The 25,513-nt window shown below is 33.5% G+C and overlaps 1 protein-coding gene across 3 annotated transcripts in view; it reads left to right on the top strand.

The window, feature by feature from the left end:
• YES1 (YES proto-oncogene 1, Src family tyrosine kinase) overlaps positions 1–25,513 on the top strand; it is a 118,749-nt gene that overhangs the window by 70,409 nt on the left and 22,827 nt on the right. For all 3 annotated transcript variants that reach the window (XM_056823772.1, XM_007487641.3, XM_056823774.1), the window contains 7 exons: positions 4,596–4,868; positions 14,455–14,554; positions 16,896–16,994; positions 18,746–18,849; positions 18,951–19,100; positions 21,832–21,987; positions 23,373–23,552. In XM_056823772.1, the coding sequence (XP_056679750.1) occupies positions 4,604–4,868; positions 14,455–14,554; positions 16,896–16,994; positions 18,746–18,849; positions 18,951–19,100; positions 21,832–21,987; positions 23,373–23,552 (1,054 nt within the window). In that variant the 5' untranslated portion in view covers positions 4,596–4,603. The remainder of the gene's footprint in view (positions 1–4,595; positions 4,869–14,454; positions 14,555–16,895; positions 16,995–18,745; positions 18,850–18,950; positions 19,101–21,831; positions 21,988–23,372; positions 23,553–25,513) is intronic.

Consider the following 25,513-nt stretch of genomic DNA (forward strand, 5'->3'; position numbering starts at 1 on the left):
TGCCCAGCAACCCAATGAGAGCACTTCCTCTCCCCCCTGCCTTGGGTAAGGGAAAGGGCCAGGGGTGAGGAGGGGAACAGCACTGTGTCTCTGAGGGGGGCAGGCATGGGGGTAGGATGGGAGTGGAGTCTGTTACTCTGTCCCTTCACTGTCCTAGAAGCTCTTTGAAGGTAAAGACTATCTCTGCCATCATCCTTTTTTTTTGTATCTCCAGCACTTGGCACAGTGCCTAGCACATAGTAGATGTTTAATAAATATTTATAGATTGCATAATCTTCAACATTAAGCTCCTGTATGTATGTATAACGTATTGTAGAACTTGATATGAAGTTTAGATATAATCTAATTTCTTCCAGACTGCTTTCCAATTTTTCCCAACAATTTTTATCAAATAAAGAGGATTTTTCCCTAGGTGTTTTATTTTCCATTTTACTAGACACTGGGTTATTGAATTGGGCTTTTTCTGATCCTCTTTTGTCTTATCTATTCCAAAAATCTTAATATTTTTTAGCCAGTACCAGATGGTTTTGATTATTTGTGTTTTAAAATCTAGTTTAGAAGTGCTATTTCCCTTTCAATCTGTATTTCTTTTTACTGTTTTCCTTGATATCCTAGATCACAGATGTCAAATCATGGTCAGAAAAATTCTGGAGTACCAAGAAACCAGATTAAAATGTAATTGAGAAATGTTTAACAAAATAAATTAAAGTAAAATACAATATAGTTACTGTTAATTCATTATTTTCTTAATCAATATGTTGCTATAGGGATCCATTTCTATTTAAATTTTACATCGTTATTTTAGATCTTTTATTTTTCCAAATTTTTTTTTTATTATCAAGTTCTATAAAGTATCTTCTGGGTAATTTGATTGGTATAACATTAAAGGTATAAATTAATTTTGGGGGATTGTCATTTTTTTTATGTTAACATTGCCTAACCATAAGTACTGAGTATTCCTCCAGCTATTTAAATCACTTGTTTCTTTAAGAAATACTTAGTAATTGAATATATACAATTCTTTTTTGTACTTTGGTATCCCCAGATATCTTATACATTTTGTAGTTATTTGGAGTGGAATTTCCCTTTCTATCTTTTGCTTGGTGAGTTTTGTTAATGATTATATAGAAATACTATTGATTTTTTCCAAGCCCTTACCTTCTTTCTGTCTTAGAATTGATAATCAAGTTTTGGTTCCATGGTAGAAGAGTTGTAAGAGTTAGGCAGTTGGGGTTAAGTGACTTGTTAAAGGCCAAATTTGAATCCAGGACCTCCTGTCTCTTGACTTGGGTTTCTAACTACCATGTCATCTACCTGTCCCTAAAAACTATTGATTTAAGGATATGTTTTGTAGGTCATCAGTTTGCTAAATCTTATTAATTGCCTTAATTAATATCTTTGCAGATTCTCTAGGATTTTCCAAGTATACCATTAATATCATCAGCAAATAGGAATAGTTTTATCTCATCTTTAACCCATCTTTAGCCTTTCTTGTCTTATAGTTACTAGCATTTCTAGAACTAAATCAATTAGCAATGAGGAAAGTCGGTGTTCTTGCTCCATTCTCATTTGTTGAGAAAGTTTCTAGAATATTTCCATTGTATATGATGCTTGCTTTTTGTTTTAGATAGGTGCTTTTTATGATATTAAAAAAGATCCCGATCCCTATGGGATTTTTAGCAAGAAAGAGTTCTTTACTTTGTGAAAGGCTTTTTCATGTGGGTTAGACTGTTTTAGTTTTTAATATGATTGTGTTGATTATTCTAATGTTTAATCATTTTCACATATCTGATACAAATCTCACTTAGTCAAAATGTATGATTTCTTGAACAATCACTGTAGTTTGTTTGACAAGACTTTTAGAACAATTTTTGAATGAATTTTCATTAATGATATTGGCCCACAGTTTTCCTTCTTAATTTTAATTTTCCCTGGTTTCAGCATTAGGACTGTATTTGTCTCTTAAAAAGAGTCTGACCATTCTTTTTGTCTCTATTTTTTTGAAAATTGTGAACTCTTAGTACTAATTGTTCTTTAAAAGTTGGCTAGAATTCTCCAGCAAATTCATAAAAATCTAGAGGTGGGTTTTTTAAAATAGTTTTCATAGTTATATGTTTATACTTTATTTTCTCAGTTTTGTTAGCTTATGTCCATATAATATATGCTTAACATGATGCCTGATTTATATTGTGTGCTTAATAAATGTTAATTGACTGAGTGTTCTGATTATTCTTTTTACGTCTGTTTTTGTTGTGATTTTATTTTGCTCCTTTGATTTTCTGACCTTTTTGATCAGATTAGTTAAAAGTTTATCAATTTTATTAGTATTTAGAACCAACTTGGGGTTTTTAATTTATCATTTCTGGGGGTTTTCCAGTATATGTATTTCCCTTCTAATTTTAATATCTTATTTTTTGTGCGTATTTTAGGTTTATTTGTTGGTTCTGTTTTTTTTTTTAATCTATATTCAGTTTATTAATCCTCTTTTTCAGTTTTGTTAATGTGTGTGTTAATATATCAAGGGATACAATTTTTCCCCTGTAGACTGCTCAGGGGAAATTTCTTTTTTCCAGATATTTTGATTTGTAGTTCCATTTTCATCTGGAAATAATGGTTCAACTACAAGTATAGATTTGTCATGTTACTGATGAATCAAAAATGTGTTTGTATGCTATCAAAGATTTACATATAGGTCAGGCAGACCTGGACCACAAAGTATTATTATATCCAGTAAGAGTGGTAGTACTTTAAACATCTCTCAAACCTGAATATTATTCCATGTATTGAAATAGTGTTCAACAAAGTGAACAGTTTTACACAGATCTAGTAATGTACAAGAGATCCATGTTATATGATAATTATTGGTACCTGAAATCTACTTAGATGAATTGATTTAATAGGAGTCAGTATTTCATAGAATGTGGTAAAAAAAAAACAGTTCAATTGGGACTTAATTTTGGGATAGGGAACTAAAATTTATGAAATAAGAATCTTATATTTAACAACATGTATTTAAATTGTCATTTTTTTTGTTGTTGTTCTAATTTTTTAAAGCCTTACCTCTTCTGTTTTACAATCAATACTAACTATTGGTGGCAAGGCAAAAGAGCAGTAAGGCCTAGATCTGTGTTGGCAAACCTACCGCACATGTACTGGAGAGAACTGCTCCCCTCCCCCCTCTACCTTGCCTGAGGACATTTCTCACCCCTCTGCCCAGCAGTCCAATGAGAGTGCTTCCTCCTTCTGCTGTCTGGGGTAGGGTGGAGGAGTGGCTCACAAGACAAGTAAGGGTTGTAGTTTGGGCACTTGACCTCTAAAATGTTTACCATCACTGGGCTAGGTAATTGAGGTTAAGTAACTTGACTAGGGTCATACAGCTAGCAATTTATTTGGCGTTAGATTTGAACCTAGATCCTTTTAACTCCTGGCCTTGTGCTTTATTTGCTATGCTACCTAGCTGCCCCTTAAATTGTTATTGTGAACTAATTCTTTGAACAAAAAATGAATCATTTTTTTTGAGTATACATTTGCAACAAAATCATATGATAGTACAATATAATTTTTCCCTTCTCATTTGATTTTCCCAGCTCAACCCTAAAGGCATTGTCTCCAAAATATTTGAAGATTTACTTGTTTTTCCAAGGGATCTTATTTCTTTGATATTTAAATCATTCTTTATTAAAGTACCTAATCATAATTTGTGAGAAAGGCCAACAAAGACCATTAATACAAGGACTGATGAAAGGTTTTTAGTAAATAAGAGAGAGTAGAGTAGTTGAGTAGAGTAATTATTTATGTCACCATTTCATTAGTGAATATTTTAGTGTTATGAAGACTGTATGTGGCAAAGTGTATAGAGAGATCTGGCAGTTACCAATATTTTTATTGGTATATTTGCTAAGAATCTTGAATTTAAGTCTTCAGTATATTATATAAAGGTTCCCCTACAGGTTAAATAATAACTTTTTATTTTTATCTTTCTTTTGAAAATGTTATTTAGTCAATTTAGAAAATTATTCCTTGGTTACAACAATGGTATACTTTCCCTCCCTCCTCTCCCCCAACCCTTTCCTGTAGCCAACGTTCAATTCCACTGGGTTTTACATGTCCTTGTAAATAATAATTCTTTAAATATGACAGTATTCCATCTAAAAATTAAGTCATATAAAAGGACCATCTTTATTGTCTTTTCTGCCAGAAGTAAATAAACTCTAGGTCCATTTATTCCAGAAATTTTTTATTTGAGCAATTCAGTTCCTTTTTTTACTTAATATTATTAATTGAAGTGTGATTACACAGTCATTTCTCTTTGGAGTGATCATAACTTGAATTTAGCATTTTAGGATTTGTAAAGAGAATTCCATTCATTGTCTCATTTGATCCTCATAATAATTGGGTTAAGTAGGAGCTTTTATTCTTCTCATAATGCAGATAAGTAAATTAGGTCACATTGGTAAAAAATGACAACCAAAATTGTGTTGTTAATAAGTATCTGAAGCAGGTTTTGAGCCCATGTCAATGTCATCCTAACTTCAAATCTGACTTCTTAAAATCAAGTTGATAGAGTATTTTTATTTTTTTTTCTTTTTCTGTAGAATCAGCAATGGGGTGCGTTAAAAGTAAGGAAGACAAAGATCCAGCTATGAAATATGGAACCGAAAGCAGTTCAGAGCCCATTAGCATAAATGTCGGTCATTTTGGTTCAGAACTTACCCTAGGGTGCCAGTCATCTTCAATAAAGGGATCAACTGTTAATTTTTCCAGTCATTCCATGGCACCATTTGGAGGTTCAGCAGGGATGACACCTTTTGGAGGTGCTACTTCTTCCTTTTCATCTATGCCAAGTCCACATTCTACTGGTCTAACAGGTGAGAATTAAGTGAATACTTTTCATTTTTCACTTTTTGCCCCTGGTCTTAGAAAGGAGTAATGTAATGTAATTCCATATCTACTGGAATATGTTTCCCTTATTTTTGTTGATATATCTGATCAAATATGTTTTACTATAGTTTTCTCCTAGGTTGTTGAAACTATATGTGATACATACAAAACTACTTATGAAACATTCATATGATGATGTATAGTTTACTGCATATATTGCTTAACCTGGGTATGTATACAAGGAGGAAGAAAATATAAAAAATGTCATGACCATTTCTACCCTTGACAAGATTCTACTATTTTCTAAGGCAAGATAAAGCAAGGCATCCCTCTGTCATCAGTCTTGTCATTCAGGGCAACAAGCAAATAGCAGTGAGTTTTTTAGTACTAGACACCTGGCAATCAGTTTTTGCCAATAGATGGTAATAATTTCCATTTCTCCATGTGTGTTGAAGAGGAGAAAGAGGACTTAAGAAAGCAATCATTCATAACATATTGATGTCATTTTCATTTCAATTCACTGATGAGTTTTTATTTATTTCTACATTTTTTAGAGGTTTGTCAGTGTTTAATTCATATATACTTACACATATATATTAGTATATATCCAATTTGATATATATATATCCAACTGATATTCCTTTATTAACTATTAAGATCTGTACTTTATAGTATTATGTGAAAGATTCCAGAATACTCAAAGTATGTTTGCCTAACTTTATGTACCAAGTATATTTACTCATTTAAAATAGTGTTTTGCTGGGGACAGCTGGATAGCTCAGTGGATTGAGAGCCAGGCCTAGAGATGAGAGGTCCTAGGTTTAAATATGGAATCAGGCATTTTCTAGCTGTGTGACCCTGGGCAAGTTATTTAATCCCCATTGCCTAGCCCTTACCATTCTTCTGCCTTGGAACCAATACACAATATTGATTCCAAGATGGAAGGTAAGGGTTTTAAAAATAAATAAAATAAAATAGTGTATGTTGTTAATTCTAGATAATTTGCCCTTTTTTTGTTTTGCTAAGATGAAATGAACCTTTCACAAAATCCAGAACCCACAAAATTTTAGGGACCCTAATGTTAAAGAAAGAATATTCTGTTTAAAAGATCTATAGGAAACTAGAACATAAAAAATAATGTATTTGATAATTTTGATCTTGAAACATTTATAGCCACATCCTTATTTGTCATCAGTGCCTTTTTAGATCTTTGAGCTTAAAAACTGGAGAAGGCAGAAGGAAAATACACTCAGAAATAAAGATTGTGGCATTTTTGAGCCACATATCTAGATGGTCCTACCAACTGTTTTCCTGGCATTTATTTAGTAGAAAATGCTGTACTTGTAGAAACAAAAAAATGAAGAAAACTTCTTGTTTCCTATTAGTAGAGCAAAAATGATAACATAGAAAAGTTAAGAGTAGTTTTGTAGGATATTGGAAATCTTCAAGGAGTACATATGTCTTATATACTTATTCCTTGTGTTCTTATTCCAAGTTTTATTTGATTTTCATTGTGTCCATTGAATTAGAGATTTTTCTCATCATAGTATAAAAAGTTGGCCATTGAGGAATTATTTTTTTTTTAATTTTTAAAAAACCCTTACCTTCTGTATTGGTTCCAAGGCAGAAGAGTGGTAAGGGCTAGGCAATGTGGGTTAAGTGACTTGCCCATGGTTACACAGCTAGGAAGTGTCTGAGGCCAGATTTGAATCTACGACCCTCTGTCTCTCCTCTGAGCCTCCCAGCTGCCCCCCAGCTATTGAGGAATATAATTCTCATCCTCAGCAACTCTCAAAAACCATTTATAAAATTAAAGGGGGAGGGGGCAGCTGGGTAGCTCAGTGGATTGAGAACCAGGCCTAGAGACGGGAGGTCCTAGGTTCAAATCTGGCCTCAGCCACTTCCTAGCTGTGTGACCCTGGGCAAGTCACTTGACCCCCATTGCCTAGCCCTTACCACTCTTCTGCCTTGGAGTCAATACACAGTATTGACTCCAAGACGGAAGGTAAGGGTTTAAAAAAAAAAAAAATTAAAGGGGGAGAAGGGCATACAATCTATATTTCGAGAGAGAGTACTCACCAACTTAAAGTTCATTGAAAGATGGGGAATTGTTTAAATAACTTGACATTGTTTCAGGCAAATTAGAGGAGGGATTATATGATTAGTAAAAAGTATGCCTTTTAACTAATGAAAAAAGTCTTATTACTTTGGAAATATATATTCTACAATATTTAATGTCCTAAAATATTAATAAAATATTTACAGGTAGAGGTTAAATTGATTTTTGCCTTAAGGAATAAATAAAATTATTTTAATTTGGAATTAACATCATTTGCCAATAATTAACATACTATAAATTTTCTGTTTTAAATCAGAGATGAAAGCAGTGATAATGTAGTGTCTTTTCTCACCACAATTCCATAAGGTGTAGGTAGACCAAGTGTTATTTTTTCTCCCAATTAGTGTATGAGACCAGAGGACATTAAGTCCACATATCTAAGAATGATTAAGGTAGAATTTGAACCTACCATTGTTTATCCTACATTACTTCTGTGATCTTGTTTATATGGTTCATTAACTAGAAAATCCTTCTTAGTTAAATGATATCAAAGCTTTTCTTCATAACAAATTATAAATTCCATGTTACTAAAGTGTGATAATATTTTAAAGTTAAATAATTGTTATCATTCATTTTATTCAGACACTTAAATGAATGTGTGATATCAATTATAGGGATGCCTACCTGTCCTATGTCATACTGGTCACAGAAGATCCCCTACTACCTGAAGAAAATTTGCCTTTCTTGTGGACATATTTTTTTAATGGTTTATTGATTTTATTATATTTTTTAAAAAATTCCATGGAAAACCATTGAAGATTTCTTTTTAATCTTATTTTCTGTCTTAGAATCAATACCAAATATTATTTCCAAGTCAGAAGAGTGGTTAGGACTAGGCAATTGGGGTTGCTTGACCAGGATCAGAGATCTAGGAAATGTCTAAGGCTACATTTGAACCCAGGACCTCCCATCTCCAGGTCTGCTTGCTACCCTACTAGTTTGTTTGTTTGTTTAGAATAATTTTCCATGGTTACACGATTCATCTTCTTTCTCTCCCCAATCCCAGAGCTGAGAAGCAATTCCACTAGAATATACATGTATCATTGTTCAAAACCTATTTTCCATATTATTCATATTTGCAATAGAGTGATCTTTTAACACCAGAACCCTAGTCATATCCCCATCAAACTGCATGATTGATCATGTTTTTCTTCTGCTTTCCACTCCCCTTGTGGGTGCATTTTTAAAAGTTTATTTAATTAATTTAGAGTATTTTTCCATGGTTACATGATTCATGTTCTTTCACTGCCCTCCTCCCAGCCCACTCCAATAGCCAATGAGCAGTTCCACTGGATACATTTCTAACAAGATTGATTATTAGCTTTTCCAGGCCACAAGATATTATTGTTTAGTTGTTTCAGGCCTTGTCCAATTCTTTGTAACCCCATTTAGGATTTTCTTGCCAAAGATACTGGAATGGTTTATTATTTCCTTCTCCAGTTCATTTAAAGAGCAGGAAACTGAGGCAAGTAGGGTTAAGTGACTGGCCAAGGGCCACATACCTAGTATATGATTGTTTGTCAGGAATGACTACCTTTGGAGTCAGTATTAGATTGGCAATAGTAAGAACTTATGTCCGGAAGTATGATGGAAAAAATTTAAAAGCTTTTTAAAAATCACAGACAGATTTTTTAAAAATCCAACAACTTAGACCACACGAAAGCCTTGAAAGTATAACAGAGTGGTGGAATAATGAGAGTCAGAATGATGGTGCAGAAATATGAAATAGCTAGATTTTCCTCTATGTAATTTGTTAAAGAAGTTTTGAAAATGTGTAACACATTTTAGAAAGCTTTCCATCCAAATTGATTATAGCAAAAATGTTTTGACATTTAAAGTAGTAATCTTTAGCTGCCTAGAAAATTCACTTCATGTGGAACATATAATTCCTTTATAATGACAGCTAAATGTGTTACTGTGTGTTTATTTTTCTACCCCATCTTTGGACACATTTCTGTTTTGAGAACAGGAAGCAGAAATCAAAAAAGGAAAAGGAAAAGTGTTATGGAAACTTAACACAGCTTCAAAATACTTTAAAATTCTCTATTTTTATAGTATTTTTATTGATAGTGATAGTTATCCTTTTAATTTTCTCACTGCCACCGCAGTTTCAAAATATGCTCCAAAATACTAGCAAACTGACCTAGCATGCTAATTAAAATCTATTAAGGAATAGGCAATTTTCAGATAAAGAAATAAAAAACTATTAATAAGCACATGAAAAAGTGCTCTAAATCTCTTATAATCAGAGAGATGCAAATCAAAACAACTCTGAGGTATCACCTCACACCTAGCAGATTGGCTAACATGACAGCAAAGGAAAGTAATGAATGTTGGAGGGGATGTGGCAAAATTCATTGCTGGTGGAGTTGTGAACTGATCCAACCATTCTGGAGGGCAATTTGGAACTATGCCCAAAGTGTGATAAAAGACTGTCGTCTGCCCTTTGACCCAGCCATAGCACTGCTGGGTTTATACCCCAAAGAGATAATAAGGAAAAAGACATGTACAAAAATATTCATAGCTGCGCTCTTTGTGCAGCTTTGTGCATTGGAAAATGAGGGGATGCCCTTCAATTGGGGAATGGCTGAACAAATTGTGGTATATGTTGGTGATGGAATACTATTGTGCTCAAAGGAATAATAAAGTGGAGGAATTCCATGGGGACTGGAATGACCTCCAGAATCTGATGCAGAGTGAGAGGAGCAGAACCAGGAGAACAGTATATATACACAAAGATGGATACATTGTGGCACAGTTGAATATAATGGACTTCTATAGTGTAACAATGCAATGATCCAGAACAATTCAGAGGGATTTATGAGAAAGAACACTATCCATATTTAGAAGCAAAAACACAGAAGAAAAACAACTACTTGATTATTACTTGGGTCGATGGGGATATGATTGGGGATGTAGACTAAATGATCACCCTAGTGCAAACATCAACATGGAAATAGGTATTGATCAAGGACACATGTAAAACCCAGTGGAATTGCGCGTCAGCTAGGGGAAAGGATGGGTGAGGGGGGAGGGAAAGAATATTCTTGTAACCAAGGGAAAATGTTCTAAATTGACTAATTAAATAAATTTTTCAAAAAGAAAAAAGAAAAGCAGGGTAAAATTTAAAGAATATATTTAATTTAAAGAATATATTAAGTGTAGTATTTAAATATATGACATTGAAAATTCCAGATTTTGAGGCAAAATACTTACTTTTTAAAAAGTATTTTTATTTTGAACTTATTTGAACTAAATTCTTGCCTTGCTGTGCTTGCTTCTGAACTTCTGTGCATCCCCCAAAAAAGTATGTCATCTTTTTTTTCCTTTGTATCACTATTAGTGATCATTCTTGCCCTCCAACCTCACTTCCTTAATTAAAAGCCAAAAAGGAAAGAAGAAAAAAAAACAACGAAAAATGAATGTCTCTTGTGTCCATCACCTCTGTGATATGACACCTCTGTAGACATGGTTGGTCATTGGGTTAATCAGAGTTTTAAAGTCTTTAAACATTGATTTTTCTTTATAGTGTGATGTTTCCATATAAATTATTTTCCTGGTTCTATTAAATTATCTTTTTCATCATTTCTTATCGTGTAGTAATAATCCATTACATTCTATGCCATAATTTGTTCAGCCATTTACCCATTTGGTGGGCAACCCCTTAGATTCTGGTTATTCAATCTTTTTTCCCCCTCACCTCTGTGTCTCTCTCCTTTTTGTCATTTTAATCCCTATTTCATGATTATAAGGTTTGTTTTGCTTGTCATGTCTCTCATCATCATTTTCATCCTCCCTTTTAATTATCCTGTCTTCCCTTTCCTTGATTTTTCCATGTAGTCTGATATATTTCTACACCAGACTTGGGTGTATATTTTCAACCCTCCTTTGTATATTTCAAATTTGGATAATTGAATTTGTTTTATACTCTCTCCCCCCTTCTTAATGATTGCATACTTTTTTCTTATGTAGCCAGCCCAGTTATGAAAAATAGCTTACCTCTACCCCATCTTCCTGATTTCTACAATAGAATATTATTTTTATGCTCTGTTCTCTTTCCTTTCTTTAAACCTACAGAACAGAGCCAGTCTACCCCCAGGGCCTGTTTTTCTAAGTTAATTCCTTTCATATCTTTTTGAAGACATTAAGATTCTGAAGAGATATGTTTCTTTTCCTTCTATTATATTAGCACCACATCATTTTTTAGGTCCTTACAATTGCTTGAGTAAATTTGCATTTCTAGATTGCTTTGGACTTTTATGCTTGTATTTCTGTAGTTTCTTAATGAATTTCTTGATCATTATTCAATCTAGTTCAAACTTCAGGATTTTGCTACAGTTGATACATGGGAGATAGATGTTCATCTCATTTAGACAACCATCTTCTCTGGAAATGGTGGAATACTTATCTTCAGTTAATATTTTGACATTGAAGTAATGTATTTATTGCATAAACATGTTCTAATGCTCTTTTGTCCTAATATTTTATCAATTCATTTATGATTGTTGACTCTTAAGCACAGAATCCTGAAATGGTATTTTATTTTACAATTATAAATTGGTAACCTGTATATTAAAATTAGCTCATTTTATTTTTAAAGCATGTTATATCATTATAAGTAAGTTAATATTATGTTAATTTAATAATTTCTTAGACATTAGGCCTATTTGGTGCCATAATATTAAGCTATGGCATCTGTGAAATTAGGAATATAGGACAACAACTATATAAAGCCCCTGGTTGGACTTTTAAACCCAGAGTTGTTTTTTTTTTAAGCCTTTGTCTTTCATCTTAGAATCATTACTGTGTTTTGGTTCCAAGGCAGAAGAGTGGTAAGGGCTAAATTAAATAGTGGGAGGTAAGTGCCTTGCCCAGGGTCAAACAACTAGGAAGTATCTGAGGTCATATTTGAACCCATAGGTCTGACACTGTCTACCAAAACACCTAGCATACCCCTGGCCAGAGTATTTTGAGAAAACTTTGCCCTCTTCTCAGAGTAGAAATTTTGCTATAACTGACTGGAGACATTTGTCAATTTTGAATTTGATTCTCTTGTTTCATAGAATTTAGTTCACAAATATCTTTTTATACTCCTCTGTAACCCTAGCTTTGGTTAATCTAATCAGTGTGCATACTGCCTGCCTTTGTACACACTACAACCCTCAACATTCTTATCCTGGTGAGATTACTTCTTGTTTTCCTACAGGATCTCTTCAGTGCAAGTTATCTATAATTGTTTACTTTGCTTGGGTATTATTACAGCACTCAGGCTTTCTAGCTCTTCTCCTGAGCCCTCTCTTTCTTCTTCCCCCCCTTTATATGACTACTCCACATCCTTTTCTAACAACCATTTCCAGGATGATATCTTATATGTAGCCAATTCTTAGTCACCACTTAATAATATACTGAAGATTATTTGCAGTCATCTCTCCATTGCCCTTTGAGCTCTTTGCCGTTTTTATTCTTTTGTAGAGCCTCGTGTTTCATTGTAAGCAGCCATATAATATCAATAGGAAAATATTGATATTTTTAAATAGAAGCAGACTGGAATCATTGAAAGTACTATGCAATTTCCCACATGCATCTTAGGCTGTACTCTTCTTACTATTCAATTCTGACCCCACAGCTCCAAAATATATATACTAATGGAACTGTAACTTATCTTTTATGCATAAGGCTTTATATATAAAAATTGTAACTTATAAGCTTTTATAATCTTCAAACCATTGGTATAATAGTTTACTTCCAACCAACATTTGTGCGCTAGGTGCTAGCAAAACAAAGGAAAACAAAACATTCTCAGTTTTTGAAGAACTTATAGTTCTATTGGTGAAGATACACTATGTATGTGGCTAAGTAAAAATTTTAACTAAGACAATATAAAGTAATTTTGGAAGGAGGCATTAACAAATGGTTTCAGGAATGTCATATGGTCATAGATTTAGAGTTGGAAGGAGCATCAGACATCTGAAACTGCCTCGTTTTACAATAGGAATACTGAGACTTAGAAGATACACTCACACATATAGTAAATATGCAGCAAGATTTGAGCTCCTTTTCCCCAGACTATAAGCTCAGCGTGCACCACCTTGCTGCTTCCAATTGTTGAGGCTTTGAACTGAATCCTGAAGGGAAACAAGAATTCCAACAGGTGAAGTTGAGGAAGGAGTTCTTTCTAGGAAAACCTGGGGGAATCATTTTTAGAAGTGGAAAATGGTGTATACTACAAGCAGTCAACCTGACTGGGATGGAAATGCTACAAGGAAGACTTCATAAAAGATAATCATTCTGATTGTGAAAGACCTTCAATGTCAAAAGTTTGTATATTGTCCTAGTGACTGTAGGGAACTCCTGAAACTTCTTGAATAGGGATTGATTTAATTATGCCTGCATTATTTCCATTTTGGATCATGAGGCTAATCTCTTTTGAATTGTATTTTGAGATCCAATCAACATAATATCAACAAATAAGCCTTTATTAAGTACTTCCTATCTATCAGCTAAAGAGGTAGCTAAGTGGCTCAGTAGATAAGAATGCTGGATCTAGAATAATGAAATTGTTGTTTTTTAGTCTTTTCTGCAGTGTTTGTCTCTTAACAAACTTAAGAAGAGAGACTTCAGGCCTGGTACTTTTATAGACTGCCCCACCTAGCTGCCTGTAATCAGATGAGTTCCAATCCAGCCTCTGACATTTAACTGGCAGTGTGATGCTAGGCAAACTACTGAGTCTCTTCCTCAATCAACTGGAGAAAGAAATAGCAAATGATACCAATTTTTTTTGTCCAAAAAAAAAAAAATCCTAATGGACAGGATGGCCCATGGGGTCACAAGGAGTCAAACATGACTGAACAACAACAGTATATATGCTAGATATCAGGAACATAAATATAAAGAATGAAATAACCCCTACCAAAAAGTTTATATTTTAATTGAGGAGTTTATAAACAGAAACATATAGAAGACTTCCAAGTGCATAGGAATTCCATTTCCATTTATACTCTATTGTAGGACATTATATATAGTTTGGTCCTGTTAAAAGAATATTGGAATTAGATAATCTGAATCACCTTAAGATGGTCACTAAAATTTTTTTGTTCTCAATTCCCTCATCTATAAACAAGGAGACCGGATTAGGTCTTGTTCTAAGGACTCTTCCAGCTCTAAGAATGTTTTCCTGTTTTTGCCCCATTTGGTATTAACTTAAAATAGTCATTGAAAGCTATCTCTGTGCCTGACAGAGAAAATTTTGTACAATGTTAAAATCAGGGAGACATTTTAATGAAGGCAAGCCTTTTATTATATTTTACTATGCTGAATCAGATGTTTTTGTTTGATTATTTGTTCATAATCAACTAAAAATAAATAGGATTTTATATTCAAGAAGCAGCTTTTTTTATGAGACTTTTTCTGGTGTCCTTTTATACAATTTGCTCACGTCACTTTTTTCCTGTTAGGTGGTGTTACTATATTCGTGGCCTTATATGATTATGAAGCTAGAACTACAGAAGATCTTTCTTTTAAGAAGAGTGAAAGATTTCAAATAATTAATAATACGTGAGTATTATAAATGTTTCATAGGGAAATACTACTAAGTCAGCTTATAATTATCAGTATTAACTGTAGTAATAGTCTATAAACTGGGGATTAACCATTAGGCTAAAACCTATCTTTAATTTCAACCATTGTTGTGGTTGCTGTGTCTAGTCCTTTCAAAATGGAATTCAAAAAATTAAGGATAAAGTAATATTATAAAGCCATTAATGTTAATTAATGAAATTTTTATTTCAGAGGTGGTGTATATAATAATAATGCGAAGCCTGTAGCTCCAGGGAACTACAAGGTTTAAAGTGAACAGTTCATGTCTCTAATCATACTAGCTCAGTTTACTGATAGTTTCTGGTTAAACCTCCTCTGTTTGCTTTGTATTTCTTCCCACTTTAAACAAAATTCATTATGTAAATTTTAAATACAGGTTTGTTTGTTTTTTTCTTCTTATCATCCTCTCAATCCCCAATTCTTCTCCTACCATTATGGATTTGAAATATATTTTAAAATATTTAAGGAAGATAGTTTTATATTCCTTATTAATTTTTAAGCCATTTAGTTCAACCTTTTATATTTTTATTTTTCTCTAAAAACAAAAACTTAGTCTTTAAAACTAATTAAATTGGTTTTACTTGAATGTGGGACTTAATTGTTCTCTCTTCTCATTCTAAATTTTTTTTGTTCTAATGTTCTAAAAGTTTTTTTTAATGTTCTAAAAGTTCTTAGTGAGTACTATAATTTATATCTATGATTCAAGAATCGTTTATTGTCTTTACTAATTTTTACTGAGAAATTTTATATCTTTTTGGCATTTTATTTTCTTCTAATAACACATAAAAACAACTTTAACATTCATTTTTAAAATCGATTTCCAAATTTTCTCCCTCTCATACCCGTCTCCCTTTTTGAGAAGTTTTATATACCTTAAGGTGTTTTCATTAAGAAAATATCTGATAATTTGGTAAAAAACTGTTTTGATTTCTTAAATATTTTAATTTACACATTTAATTGTATTGCTGTTGTGAGGTGTATTTTTCCCCATTTTGTCTTTGCCCTGTTTAGAGAAAAGAAGAAATACATTGATATGAATTGCGAAACAAATATTAAGTGATAACTTCTTGAATTGCCAAAGGAGGCATTGTGTTTCAGAGAACAAGCTCCTCTACAATAGGATTTGCTCTACAAATATTTTTCATTTAAAAAATGACAGATTTACCTATAAATTTAGTGGAATCCTTTTTAACTTAGCACATAATTGCAAGGTTGGTGATAGAAGCAAATAGGCCTTATATTCTTGCTTTCTTTTGGGAAATTCTAAGAATATTTTAGGAAATATAAAATAGATCCCTTACTCTAATTGTAGTTGAATGTTAACATCTTGCTAAAGTGCTAGGTATCCGCTTTTTCTAAAATGAATAAAAGGAGCAGTGAAGTTTAATGTAATACTCAAAAGGGAAACATCTAGCAAAAACTGAGTAATTTAATAAAAGCTTATCACTGTTCCTCAGGTGACTTAATTTTATGCATTTCTTTGTTGTTTTTAATCCTAGTTTTGAAAGAATTACATGAGAGAGCCTTTTATTTTATGTTCATCTGTTTCTTTGATAATTTAATGGCTCTGTGATCAAATAGGCACTTCTTTCACAAGTGCAGATAATAACTACCACTAACTTGTGTTTTTAAGCTACATGTCTTGTGCAGTTTTTTGTCTGTCATCCCATAAATCCCCTATATAAAGAATCTTACCTGTGTGCCAAGAAGCCTTTCTCCATTATCTTCTTTTAATATTTTCAGGGCACCAACATAGCAGATGGCATTACTAATTGTTATATCACTCTCTTAGATATTTGAGTGGCTCACCTTTTTTTTCCTAGTCAGTCAGGTTCATTAAACCTTTATTAATCAACTGTTATATTCAGGCCATCAAAGTTGCTCTCAGATTAACAAAATGTTTCTTGACTTGGTGAAATTTTCATACTACTGAAAAATGTAAAGAAAGTATGAACAATTGAGAAAATCAGAGGAGCTAGCTCCTGAGTTGAGCCATGATTATTTTGTTACACCCAGTTCTCAAACACATTCTCACTTGCTATTTTATTAAATGAATTAAAAATAATATTACTAATTTGGAATGGCAGAAAATAAAGATTCATCATATATCAGAATTCACTTAATTTGTATGTCATTTTAGTATGTCAAAGTCCAAATAATGATCAGTTTAATAGAAATGACAAACCCAACAAAAATTGCAGTATACCCTTTGCTTATTTAAAATGGAAAATAACGTTGCATATATTGTATCTTGGTTAACATGTCTGCTTTGTAGTAATTGCTATTATATTTGTTTCAGGGAAGGAGACTGGTGGGAAGCAAGATCCATAGCTACAGGAAAGACTGGATATATCCCTAGCAATTATGTAGCTCCTGCTGACTCCATTCAGGCAGAAGAGTAAGGAATTACTTCATATTTTATTTATGCTTTATTTCAAATGTGTTTCAGCATGCATCCTACTTAACCAATGATGTAATAACCACAAAATTCTATGCCAATATTAATACTACTAATGTATCCTATTAATAGAAGATGTGATATGAAACTCAATAATTCAGTGATATCTATCCACTTAGAGTAAGATCATAAATAGTGAATATTAATCAAAAACTTATTTTAAAGGTTATATGAAATCATGAATCCTTTGACATTCTCCAGTTTTACTTATTTTAAAGCGATTTTACCCTTTATGCCAGGTAATGATCAACAGTAATAACCCAGTTGAACTGTCATGTAAACTTTAAACCATGTATCTTTATTATAATTTCTTCTTTGTAAAATACTTGGAAAAAATTTTGTCAAGTTACTTAATTTTTCAAAATCTTATTTTTCTTCTCTGTAAAATAAGGGGTTGGATTATAGGTATTCTGACTCTTCTGTGTGTTTGTGTGTGTTTGTGTGTGGCATTTATATATATACATTTTAGAGGAGGCCTTAGAGTGCATTAGATAAAGTGCTGGACTTTGATTCAGATCCCTCCGTGGACACTACTGAGTCATGAGAATACAGGCTAGTTACATCATCTCTCTGAACTGAGTTTCTTCATTTGTACAATGGGAGTGAAAACAATGTAACAAATACCTGCCACATAGGGTTTTTCTAAAAAATCAAATGAGGTTAACCATATAAAAAGTTTTATAAACTTTGAAATGCAATATAAAGTTCAACTCTACTTACACTGTTATATACATACTTTTCATTTTAGCCATTATATAAATTATTCTATGTTCCAAATATAGAACACAGATTCCTTGAATTTTAGTTACATTTCTTTCTAGGATATAGAAAGGGTAACAAACTTTTGCTATTTATTCAAAGATGGTCATTTTACTTGATTAGGAAAAATCACAGAAGCAAGTTACTCATATCATAGTTACTTTTAGTTCATTGTGTCAGTTTATTAGCAATAAAATCTTAGTAATTGAGCCCTTTCCTAATGAAAATTCCCAGTAATTTGAATAGTATATTAGTGACTGATTGCTGCATATTAGATTTATGGATATAGCATGGACTCTATTGTTATTGCTAGGACATCTATGTAATGTCTTCTGCCACGTTCCCATTATTTTCACTTGACATTGCCATTATCACAGATGATCCAGAGTTAATCTTTTCTGCCCTCACTATTCACTGCTGTACTATAGATATTTTTACAAATTGAATTTCTATTTATATTGCTCCTTTTTACTTAGACTTGTATGTGACAGTAGTCTCTTTTGCTTTGATAAGTTACAGCATGCCATGGCAGAGTCAGACCTGCACATGGATTTTCCTGTGTGGGTTCAATGCAATTTGCAACATAATCTTGCTAAGTACCCCTCAGCACACAATTTGAATACCACTCTCTGAAGGGTCATCTATAAGATGATTTTAAAGTAGTTTCACTTACACCAAAAATTACAGGAAAAGTTTAGTATCACTTTCTATATATAATGGTTTATCCTTTTCTTGTGATATTTTTCAGCCCCTTGAATTCTTTTTGCCAGCCAGATACCTTACTGACTTAAGCCATTTAATATGTGGATAAATAAAGCAGTAGCTATTACATCTCACTATCATTCTTTTTTTTTTTTACTGTTGCATCTTTTTATTACCTATCCCTTATTCAACTTTACATCCAACACATCAACATATCATTTTACCCCCAGGTGGTATTTTGGCAAAATGGGCAGAAAAGATGCTGAGAGACTACTTCTCAATCCTGGGAACCAACGAGGTATCTTCTTAGTAAGAGAAAGTGAAACCACCAAAGGTATGATCCTTGCTAAATTAATACATTTTTATAGCCATACTAGTTGTATTTTCTATAATGGTATTTTAAGAAAGATATGACAAAAGGATTCATTTTTCTAGGTGCTTTTTCCCTTTCTATTCGTGATTGGGATGAGATAAGGGGTGACAATGTTAAACACTACAAAATTCGGAAACTTGACAATGGTGGATACTATATCACAACCAGAGCACCATTTGATACTTTACAGAAACTAGTCAAACACTACACAGGTAGGTGAATAATTTAAAGTGAATAAGTATGGCTACTTGAATAACTATGAATTTTAAAATATAAGATTATTAATGTGCCTTTAATATACATCCTTAACTGGGCCCTCACTAAAGTAAGGCAATTCTTTTATTAGTTCCTAAATGATTCCCTACCTCCATTTCCACAGAAACTATTACAGACCTTCTCTTCCCTCTTTTAAGGCTCCCATTCCTTCTCCTTTTCTTCAACCCCTCAGCACTTTCCCTTTTATGTCACTAAAAAAATTTAGGCACTTGATAGTAGCTACCATTCTTTATCTCATAATCTCCCACTCTCCACCTTTCTCTTTGTGTCTGACAAAGAACTATCCCACTATGCCAAAGCCAATTCCTCTATACTTGAACTTAATTCCCTTCTAGCAGATTGTATCCTAATCATACTCCTCCTTTTTCAGATCTTCATCCTTTCCTTATCAACTGATTCCTTCTTTACTGCTTTCAGACGACATAAATCTTCTCAGTCCTCAAAAGACCTTCACTAGACCCTACCATCTCATCACATAACTCTCCTCCCTTTCTCAGTCAGATTCTTGAAAAAGTTGTCTACCTTTGCTTCATCTGTTTCCTCTTTTCTCACTAAGTTCTCTTATGATATGTAGTCTGGCTTCCTACCTCATCCTGCAATTCAAACTGCTTTCTTCAAAATTATTAACAATGTCTTCACTGCCCAATTTGATTGTCTTCATATTTCTTGACCAGTTTTCATTGGACACTGATCACACTTTGTTATTGCATACTTTCTTCTCACTCCTTTCTCCAGGTTTGCTTCTTATTTGTTTGACTCTTCTTTCTCATTTTCCTTTTCTTTCTTATCTCCATTGCACTCCTTAACTAGATTGCTCCTAAAAATCCTGTCCTAGATCCCCTACTCTCTCATGATGACCTTATAAGCTCCTAGGTTATCATGTCTTGGCAAATGAATCCCACACCTACATTTATAGCCTATACATTTAGATCCCATATCACTCATTGTATCTGATATTCATTTTTCCAAAACTAAACTCATCTTTATATCCTTATAGCTTTCACTCTTCTAAATTTCTCAATTTCCATAGAAGACAAGTCTTGAATGTTTTTAATCTTGGCATTATCCTGGATTCCTCTCATCATTGGTTGCACCTAACTACTTTTCATATACACACAAACAGCTACAGCCTTAATTCAGGCTCTATCTCCTAGATTATTGAAACAGCCTCTAAACTGGTCTCTCTGCCTCATCTCTCAGTTTTACAGCCACTTCTGTTCATTGCTGCCAAAATAATTTTTCTGCACCATAGATCTGATAATGTGATTTCTCCTCACTCAACTTCAGTGACTTTTGCTTTTAGGAGAGGGGTTCTTATCCTGGCATTTATGGCCTTGTGTTTTGTTTGTTATTTTTAAACATGTTGCTTACTATATATTTTTTAATGCTACCTACATTTCAATATAATTTTTTTACCTTTATAATCCTTTGTGCTTTATGCATTTAAAAAGAGCATTCTGAGAAGGGATCCATTGTTTCAACCAACTGATAAGGCATCCATGACACAAAAGGGTTAGGCATTCTATCTCTATAACAAAAATATAAACCCCTTCTGTTTAGCTTTTAACGGCTACATAATCTGGCCCCAGCCTCTTTCCATCTATGGACATCATTGCTTTCCTCCCACCCCTTTTAAGATCCAGCCACATTGGCCATGTTTCTGTTCCTCACATACAAGTACATATTTTATCTTTTTGCATCTCTTCTGGCTGTCTCCCATGGTGGAATACTCTACCTTCTTACTTTTTGCTTCATAGATTCCCTCTCTTTAAGCACCATCTGCATGAAACCTTTTCTTCTGATGTCCTCAGTTGCTAGTGCCCTCCTTCCATCTTAATTATTTAATTACTTTTCTGTATTCATTTTTATTCACTTTATATTTAAGCTGTTTATATATATATATATATATAGTTTAAACACTCACCTTCTGTCTTTGAATTAATACTATGTATTGCTCCCAAGGCAGAAGAGCATTAAGAGCTAGAAAATTGGGTTTAAGTGATTTGTTCAAGGTCCCATAGCTAGGACGTGTGGTCAGATTTGAACCCAGAACCTCCCATCTCTAGGCCTAGGTCTGAATACATTTAGCCCCCTACCTGTCCTCTGTTTATATTTTTCTATCTACTTGTCTCACCCATTGTAAAGTAGGCTTCTTTCAAGTATGTTTCTTTATTTGATTCTTTTCACTTATATATCTACCTAATAATACTTGTTGAATAGTTGATCCACCTTTTTATATAGGTGTTTCTGAGTAAGATTAGTATAGTATTGCTTGAATATTTATATAAATTTTGTTATTTAAAAATTATATTAAAAGAGCAATGTCTACTATGTTCCAGGTCCTGTGTTCATTGCCTTTTTTCCTTAACTCTTACCTTCTATCATAAAATTGATACTAAGTATCAGTTTTCAAGGCAGAAGAGTGGTAAGGACTAAGCATTTAGGTTAAGCAACTTGCCTAGGGTCATACAACTAGGAAGTTTTGTCTGAGGCTACATTCAAACCTAGGACCTCCTGTCTCTAAATCTGATGTTCCAGGCCTGAGCCACATAGCTGCCCCTGTGTTCATTGCTTTTACAAATATTGTCTCATGTGATAAAGAACATTTAATTATTGAATAGAACTTAATTTTTCTAAGTAATGAAATGTTAATATTTAATTCTCTAGAACATGCTGATGGCTTGTGCCATAAGTTAACAACTGTGTGTCCCACTGTGAAACCTCAGACTCAAGGTTTGGCAAAAGATGCTTGGGAAATTCCTCGAGAATCTTTACGTCTAGAAGTTAAACTAGGACAAGGATGTTTTGGTGAAGTATGGATGGGTAAGAGGAAATGACTTTTAAAAAATCTTTTGTTCTAGACCCATGTTTTTTTGGTGAGGTCAGTTCCTCCAAACGAAGTCCCTTACCATTAATATTGAATCACCCAATACAATCATTCTAGTTGAGATATTAAGATATCAATTAAAGTGTAACAATTGAAAGATAATTTTAACATAAACATTGAAAACTGACCATACTGGCTAATTGTATAGAGTGTAGTAGTATCCCAAGTAGATGGAAGATATTGATCTGGTATATCCATAAATGAAGAACATTAGCTAATTGCCAGAGCTGCTTATATCAGAAGGAGAATTTCCCCTCAACACTAAGAGAGAGAAAGCTATGAAATTCTCTGGCTGGACAAAGCTAACAATAATAGATAACATTTATATTGTACTTGCTGTGTGCCAAGCACTATGCTAAATAATTTATAGTAATTATCTCATTTGATGCTCACAACTACTCTGGGAGGAAGGTGATATTATCTCCCTTTACCAAGGAGGAAACTGAAGGAAGCAGTGGGTAAGTGAGTTGCCCAGGGCAATATAGCTAGCAAGTGTTTTAGGTAGGAGTTTAACTCAGAACTTCCTGACTCCAGTCTTACTGCTTTAGCCAATGTGCCTTTAGCACTCATATGAAATATTTGCTAAAGAAGAAAGTGAGAATAACATTATGAGAGTTTTGTATTGTAGCACAGAATCAACAACTTGGGAGTTAGAGAGTCCTGTGAAGGATCCAGATGTTATTTGGAATAAGTCAGTTTGTCAGGAAACTATAATTTTGTCAATGTATCCTCTCCGCTGACACAGATCACCATCTTTCTGTAACCTAATAGATATTCTTAAACAACTCCATAACCAAAATTCATTATTTGAAAGCCACTAGGTAATAAGATTTTTCTGAGGACTTAGTGTCCTCAGATAAGAAACATCCCTTAGTGGATCTGTTCTTGAGCTTCTTCCAGCTTGGTAGATCCTGCCAGAGCTTATGCTCTGCTATCATGGTCTTTGAGAATCCAGGGTCCTTCTGAGAATACAAAGATGAGGCATTGGGATAGGATTTGAGTGGAGGAGTAGTTTTTAATAACACAACTTAGAGGCATTCTTTCCATTTCATCTGTCTTGTAAGTTGAGATAGGCAGTGTGTTATGTATGTGATAGCTACTCTTTTGCATAATTAGTAACATTTCCATACTTCTTTTCTCCCAAACACCAAACTTATAAGATTCATGACCTATAACATTTGTAACTGTTACTTTTTTTCCCCTACTATTCATTTTGACTTTTGCTACTGTTTTCATCATTAAACTTGAAATTTGGCACAAATGGCTTTAGTTGAAAATCCTTTAAAACTCATTAAAATAACAGAAGTTGTTATTTCCCTAGGAACATGGAATGGGACGACAAAAGTAGCAATCAAAACACTAAAGCCTGGTACAATGATGCCGGAAGCTTTTCTTCAGGAAGCTCAGATCATGAAGAAACTAAGACATGATAAACTTGTTCCATTATATGCTGTTGTTTCTGAGGAACCAATTTATATTGTCACTGAATTTATGTCAAAAGGTATGTATTTATGAACAGATGAATAGGAATGAAGGTATTTTTTCCCCTTAAAAATATTTTGAAGGACTGTTTTGGGATAATTTCATTTATATGTATTAGATTTTTTTTCTTAAACGTTTTCAGCAAAGCAGATTTTTCTTTTTCCTAAGCATTTGAAAGTTTGATGGTTTTTCTAATGAGAAAGTTTTTCATTTGGGAAAAATATGGAAGAAAAGTAAAAATTTTGAATGACAATACAGAATGAAAAGGTGAAGGGGTTTATGTAACTATAGGAAGGGAATGAATAGAAAAATAAGGTGATAAAAAGGAAGATAATTAGAGTAAAGGAATATAAAAAAATACTAAGGTGTTTAGAGCTTAAGACAAATCAATTTGGGTCTCAAACCAGAGTAAACTTCAATGGAATTGTGTAGGTAGCCCTTGATTTAAGTACATTCAATTTGCATATATCCCAATATACAAATGTCTGCCTCATCTACATGACAGTTGAAACACCTCCCCACCCTACCCCCTTATCATCATCATGTGAAATACCTCCTTCCATACATCTCTAACTCAGACCCTGCTTTTTACTTTTTCCGCTAACATGGATCTAGGAAAATGTCTTTAATAACAAAACAGGTAATAATAGGAAAAAAGTTGAATAAATTCCTAGGGTTGCTACCTATATTCTCTCTCCTCTCTCCTCCTACCCAGTACAACCCTATAATTTGTGTAGGCTCTCCCCAATAGGAGGACCTCCCCTCATTAGTTTTCCATTTTTGGCTACCATGAATCAATCAGTAAACATTTATTAAGAGCCAAGATACTGCTATGTACTATACTGTGTCCTAGATACTGCTATGATCATGGGATGAGGCAAAAGGCAAGGAGCTTTCAGTCTAAGGAGGGAGACAATATGCAACTAAATATATTTAAACTATATACTAGATAAATAATCAGCTAAGGAAAGGCACAGGAATTAAGAAAGCCTGGGAAGGTTTCATGTAGGAGGTATGATTTTTGTTGTACCCTATAGAGAGCAAGAGAGGCCAGTAGTTGGGAGTTGAGGAGGGAGAACATTCAGGCAATGAGGCATGTCCAGAGAAAATGTCTGGAACTGACAGATGGAGTGTCTTGTTCATGGATCAACCAGGAGGACAGTGTCTGCATCAGAGAGTTTGGGATGGGGAGTAAGGTGTGAGAAGTCTGGCAAGGATGGGTGGAGAGGATAGCAAGGAGGGAGAAGGGCTTTGAATGTAAAGCAGAACATTTTGTATTTGATCTTGGAGGCAATAAGGAGCCACCGAAGTAAAGGTGGAGTAGGGTAACAGTATCGGACCTGTGCTTTAGGAAAATCACTTTGCCAGCAAAATAAAGAGTGTTTTGCAATTTAAAAAAGCTGCTATAAATATTTTTGTACATATAGATCCTTTTCTTCTTTTATTTATTTGGGGTATAGGCTTAGTAGGAGTTGAAAAAAAAAGTGTATTTTCATAACTTTCTGGGCATAGTTCCAAATTTCTTTCCATAATGACTGGATCAATTCATAGCTCCACCAACAATACATTTAGTGTACTTGTTTTCTCACAGACCCTTTAATATTTATCATTTTTGTCTTTTGTTGCTTTCTCAGTTTTGTTGGGTATGAAGTAGAAATTCAAAAGTTGCTTTATGGAGGCAAGCTAGTTGGATCAGTGGATTGAGAGTCAGGCAGAGACAGGAGGTCTTGGGTTCAAATCTGGCCTTAGACACTTCCTAGCTGTGTGACATTGGGCAAGGCACTTAACCCCCATTGCCTAGCCCTTATTGCTCTTCTGCCTTGGGACCAATACATAGTATTGATTCTAAGATGGAAGGTAAGGGTTAAAAAAAAGTTGCTTTATTTGAAGATTATCTTTTTACATACTTACTGATGACTTGGCTTTCTTTTTTTGAAAACTGCCTGTTTCTATCTTATGGTATTTTATCTATTGGGACAG

The sequence above is a fragment of the Monodelphis domestica genome, chromosome 3 (genome assembly GCF_027887165.1).
Source record: "Monodelphis domestica isolate mMonDom1 chromosome 3, mMonDom1.pri, whole genome shotgun sequence".
NCBI lineage: Eukaryota > Metazoa > Chordata > Mammalia > Didelphimorphia > Didelphidae > Monodelphis > Monodelphis domestica.